The sequence below is a fragment of the Sander vitreus genome, chromosome 8 (genome assembly GCF_031162955.1).
Source record: "Sander vitreus isolate 19-12246 chromosome 8, sanVit1, whole genome shotgun sequence".
In the NCBI taxonomy this organism is placed as follows: domain Eukaryota; kingdom Metazoa; phylum Chordata; class Actinopteri; order Perciformes; family Percidae; genus Sander; species Sander vitreus.
This window is the reverse complement of record NC_135862.1, coordinates 7,304,471-7,310,567: the sequence shown is the minus strand read 5'-3', so window position 1 is coordinate 7,310,567 and position 6,097 is coordinate 7,304,471. Positions and strand designations below refer to the sequence as shown.

Sequence of the window (6,097 nt, the reverse complement as noted above, 5' to 3'; positions counted from 1 at the left end):
CCATTCTAGCCACCATTCAACTGTAAAATGGAGGAGGGAGAGGAGAATGTTCTACCTGGATTATTAATTGTAACATTTACTTGTAAAAATCTTCTTCCTGCCAACCCTGGCTACCGAAATCTGGTGCCACCGATATGTCTGCGCTTCTCTCTGATGCTCTGAAACACAAACACCGCTGCACATGACGCTAGTTAACACTATACTCGACAGCAGCTAACGTTAGCCTACCGCTAGCTAGTAGCTGGAATAACACGGTTACAATGCTGACAGCTAACGCTAAACGGTGTAAAGTGTGACTGTGTTTTACTGTAGAGGATTCAACACCAGGATGTAACAATCTGCAGCTGCCGTTGGAGAAACAACACAGACGGTTCAATGAAACTGGTAAACTACAGCCTCGTGGTGCATTTGAAGTTATTGTAAATGTCCTTTTCCCATCTGGTGGTTGTTTTTGTCGCAATAGCAATTTAATAGTGAAATTAGTTATTGTTATTGTGGTACATTATTATTAAATCATTTCATTTTGACCATATGGCCTTAGCAATACACAAGCCGTTCTTTAATGTCACTAACTGTTGTTTAGTACCCTTTTGTTTTTTCTTTTCTTTTTTTACTTTCTTAAAAAGTATCGGTTCAGGCACCGTTAATTATGTATGCGATTAATTTCGATTAATTAATCACAGAGTATGTAATTAATTAGATTAAATGTTTTAATCGATTGACAGCCCTATTAAATATTATTGTTTTTATTATTATTTTTTGTACACACCGTGGTATCAAGTTTGGTATCGAGTATCGTGTACTTTTACTGACTACTAGATTTTTGGTACCGTGACACGCCTAGTTTATAATCTCATGAATGTTTTTGGATTTAGTGTCTACATGTGGGGTGGGCGGGGTTGACATGAACTGTCCCACAGTCCCTCCCACTGGGTCTGGCATTCAGGTACAGTTCCCTCCCTCCCTCTATAAAGCCTCTCATGTTAGCAGTGTAAACTTCAGACTTCAACTCATGGTAAACTTGTTTACAACCTTGGAAACAACTTACATTAAGTAGTTATTCTTAACTGTTAAACAGCACACAACAAGCTTGGATGTGCATCAGAAATTCTCTATATTAAGTTACAAGCTCAAGCCTGAGGTAAGTGATTTTTTCCACAATTTTGAGTTTCGTTCAAGAAATTTTAAGTTTAAGATTGTTTTTTAAAAGATTGCTTAAGTGTTTACCTAATTCTTCAGATATTTAAGAATGTAAATTGATGTCCTGTGAAATTTGGGTTATGAGTTTGAAGAACCAGGAGTTGAGTAAAAATCTTCATTTGGAGGTTTCTTCAATAACCTGCCTTACAAATCCATTACTACTGACTTGTAATTGACAAAGCAGCAGACTGTGAGTCTTAACTACCCTGTTGTGCAGCTACAACGGCTATTCAATGCTGTCTTAAACTAATCAATCACAAGTTGTGGCAGCAGTTCAGAGCTAACCTCCTACATTTTATTTCTTTAACTTTACAACACTACAGCTCCCAGCCAACATGAAATTAGTCCTGCACACTGTCATCTGCTGCTGTGTTTTCGCCACTGTCCTGCCACTGGTGAAGGATGCCACAGGGGAGCTCAACACCAGCCTGAAAAAAAGGTGAGCTGCCTGATCAACAAGTACTCTGAGAACATTGTGTTCATTTACAAAAAAAGCCTCATCATTTTGTTCTTTAATATTCAAATCAGGTGCTCGCCCCAATTAGGGGCATTCATATCAAGTTATGTCTGTTAGTAAATGAGAACAAATTAAGAAAATATCAGAGGATTTCAGTTTTGCTATAGCTTGACAGATACTGGATTTTTTAGGCCAATACTGATGGATATTTGAACCATATCGGTCAAACACAAAGAAACCATGTTTGATAAGGATCACCAAGTTGGTTACTACAGAATAGCGATAAAGATATGTTGTGAAAGGCATTTTAAACTGTTCTCCAGTAGACAAACTATGTAATAGAAACACTATAAACTACTTCAAACATGTCTTTGACTTTCCTGTACTACAATTTCTTGTTTCTTATTAGAGATAAATGCTGATATGGATATATCTATAAGCTAACATCGGCCTATATATCAAGCTGGCAGATCTATCGGGCAGGCAATTTTTGCTTGTGCTCGCATCAAATTATATTTTTTGAAAACAAGTAAAGATGATAATGCTTAATGATCCAACCTATTCTGTTCTTTGTGGCAGGCTTAGAGTATGGCTGCAGAGACGTATAAAGAGAGACCTGTGCAACAGCTTATTGACAGCCAATGAGCAGCACTCTGATGTTGGACCACAGCAGGACGAGATTGCAAAAATTGTCTCACCTCCATCAAGGTAACAAGAAAAGTTGCATTTTGAGGGTGTTTTGCTCTCATTTGATGACTGACAGTGTAGAGATAGATAGTAAACATGGAGACAGACAAAAGTGTATGAAATGAGCTGGTGTGCCTTCCAACCATTAGGCTACCAGGGGACCCCCAAAGCTAATCTAAATGAATTAAAAATGAAATGTCCACCATGTGAGAAACAAGATCTTTTTATGGCAACTGAAGACAGTGGATGATTTATTCTCTATTGCACTGATAAATTGACATGAATTTAGATAAATCCTGATGATAATTTGGATTTAAACCTCATCAACATATTATGTTTCCAGGTCAGATGTAACAACCCTGGAAATCAGCTTGAAAATAGAGCATAAATATACATTTTTTATTTTCCAGCTTTGGGCTAAATATCAGACGCAGGAGGTCAACATTGACCAAATCATCCGGCTGCGTCCTGGTCACATGTTCATACCACGACCTGCTCTACCGACTGCACCAGATCAACAACCAGCAAAAAGAGGCCAATGCACCTGGAGGCAAGATTGGCAAAACAGGTTATGGCCGCCGCCGCCGCCGCTCACTCCTGGATGTCGCTCAACTCACCCTCCAGACAGGAAGACGGAGCACTGAAGCTGGTCAGCGAGTCCACAGACACAAAAGCACACGCATAGTGGCCTAAAGACAGGCATGGAAGTGCAAAGGAGAATCCTTGTTGGGGTTATTTGCTCACAGCAGATCAAGATAAGTCCCTTCAAAGGTTTTATTCCACAGCTTCATCTTTACAGTCCATCAGAGGAAGATTTGCTCAGGTCACGCTGGATAAAAGCGAGATTTCAATAATAGATTTGTGCATGCTTAGGTGCAGGTTTCAATGTGTCTGAACAAGTGTGTGATTTATGGATCAAGTCAGACCTGTGAAACTTGACAAGAATGTCCGTTTCTTCTTCAGCTTCCAAAGTGAGCTTGGCAGCTGAGATAGAAGACAATTCCTGAAGATCTTCTCTGAAATACCCGTAAACTGAAGAGGAACCGAGGCTGCGACAGGGAGGATTTTGTCTGACATTACTAAGCCCCAAATTGCCACATGCAAGATCCTTTCACAAGTGAACTTGATGTTGTGAACTGCTTGTGAAGTGCAATTTAAACAATATTTACTACTATATTAAAAATGTATAATTATCCGCTTGTATATAAGGATATATAAAGCTACCTTATATTTAAGTATACAACTATATTTTTATACAGCCTAAATACATATTAAACATCCCTTTTTCAAAAAAAAACTTGACTTCAATGAAGTATGTATCTTAACTGTGTCCTGTATTCATGTAAATTAAGTATCTTTTCACCGACTTATGGGTTATATTTTTGTAACATTATTATGATGATTATACATTATTGGAAACTATTCATATTAGAGATGTTTCGAAGACATTGGATGTTGAAAGTCTTACATAGCAGCCTAAGAACAACTGCAAAGTAGTCATCTAGTTTTTGGCCGTGGAGAGTGATGATGAAGTAGAAGTAAAAGTGTTGTGCTGCCATCTAGCGTTACAGTAGGATACATATAACAAATGCAGGCCAAGCGGTTTCAAAATCAACAAAGCATGCTAAATGTTTCATCTCATTTTAGAAATGTATCTGCTTCTTTATTTATATGTAATAAATCCTAATTTACTCACAGTCCAGCTGAAATTACTTGACATGGTATTAGGCAACATGATTTATGGTCTTGTTGTGGTGAACGTGGCAGGAACTCTAATAGTTTTCAGCTGGCTGCGACGTCCTTGTTTTCAAAAAAATGTATTAGTGCTACAATGAAAAGAATTTGAAGCAACATTGATGTTATTTGGTGACCTAATATCAAATATTCAGCTTGTGCACACAAGTGACAGTTTATGTGCCCTTTTATGTTGGTATATGTAGGAAAATATGATTAACTCTTGAGTGTTATAAAGTCTACAGTGGTGTACATTCCATTCTAAAAATAAGACATGTTTTATCAGCTGCACGCTCTCAAAGAAACACATGTACTGAAACTAAATTTGTACATGTTCCAAAAATTGTGTAATCACAGCATTTCAACAAAAAAAATCTTTCGGTGAAGAATTTAAGTTTTGATGAATGGAGAAAAAGGAACACTCAAATGACTAGAGCAGATAAAGAAATGAATCACTATGGAATTTGACCTCCACTGAAGTGTCTAGAGTGGTCACACTGTCCTGTAATCTTTTTTTCTAATTTCATTAAAACATCTAAAAACTCCCTATTGGAATAACAAGATTACATAAAATGAATGGTTTATGTCAATCACTTTCTAATGTCTTCAAATGTAAATCAAAAGTATTTTCAGCAATTTTTGTTCATAATAAAATCCAGTTTTCGGTTTGTTTCTTCTCTTTGTGAAGTCCATCCATAAAACGCAACATCTATGTCACTTTTCAATAACTAAAACAACATGAATGCAGCTCTCTTTAGAACTATTTAGGTCAACTGAACAATTCAACAAACGCATATAATCTACAAGACATCATTTAATGCAATACATTTTCAGCATTTCTTAGTTCTTTATGCCAAGTGGGAGAAATCATAGCTCTCAAAAAGTCCAGATATCTCCTACTCATAATTAGAGGTAAGCTGATAAATCTGCCATGGCAATTATATCAGTAGATTTAGAGATAAGTAATCGTTATTACATTTGCACATTGCAGTACAGAAAAGCCAAACTCTTTTTGAGGTAATTAAGTAAGGGTTGTCTCCATTAAATACTTTGTCCACCAGAGAGCACTGACACAGTGATTATTCAACAGCAACGTATTCACTCAGTATGTATCTTGGTCACAATTTTATATATATATATATATATATATATATATATATATATATATATATAAACTAATGTAAGGGATCCATGACAAGATTGTGTGTTTATGTTACTGTTAAGTGTTTTTTTAAAAGATAAATGTGCCACTAGTAATTTTTGAAACTCTTAAATATCAGTAATTGTATTGGACTTAATACTCCTGTGTCAGTTGGGCTATACTTATAATTACAACTAAAAGTGTGACAAATGTTTTGTCTAGTCATATGTAAGGTCTGCATGACATGTACTGAACTCCCATAGAAATCCCCGCTGTGATTTTAAATGGTGCTCATTTACTTTGAAAACTTCGAGGGAGGAGGAACCGAGTCTTATACTAATTATACATCAGAGTATAAAGCAAATGTTGTAATTTTTGTGCCTATTTTGGAGAGCCAGTAGAAAGCAACAAGAAACATTGTGGCTACTTACTGTTAGCTACTGTTTTTCTCTTTATTAAAATATGAAACAAAAAAAATTGTAAAACAATATACTTCCTTTTTTTTTTAATATTGTAACAACAGAAAAGTTGAGACATAAGTATACAAAATTCAAATTCTCAGCCAGCCGTTCAGGGGCCGTGAAAGAGACCTTTTCTGTCCAGATGGGGGAGTTGTAGGTGTTACTCTGGAACCTCCTCAGCCACAACTTGTATGGGATACTGCAGGTAGTCCAGAGAAAAAAAATGTACCACTGATGTTTGTTAGGATTCATTACATTGACAATAATCAGAAGTAAAGTTTATTGCAACTAAGTACTTAAAAGGAATTTGCCTTGGTGGTTGGAGCAAACATAAACAAACATATTGAACATGAATATGAAATAAACAATAAATACAGAAACAAATATATACAAAATACCTTTTACCTATTTTAATAA

At 36.1% G+C, this 6,097-nt stretch overlaps 1 protein-coding gene across 1 annotated transcript; it reads left to right on the top strand.

The window, feature by feature from the left end:
- The first annotated feature begins 983 nt into the window (after positions 1-983).
- Positions 984-4,747, top strand: admb (adrenomedullin b). Its single transcript, XM_078256545.1, has 5 exons — positions 984-1,141; positions 1,524-1,639; positions 2,237-2,365; positions 2,755-2,993; positions 3,308-4,747. The coding sequence occupies exons 2-5, from the start codon at positions 1,536-1,538 to the stop codon at positions 3,349-3,351; spliced, it is 516 nt and encodes a 171-aa protein (XP_078112671.1). The 5' UTR covers positions 984-1,141; positions 1,524-1,535; the 3' UTR covers positions 3,352-4,747.
- The last annotated feature ends 1,350 nt before the right edge of the window (positions 4,748-6,097 follow it).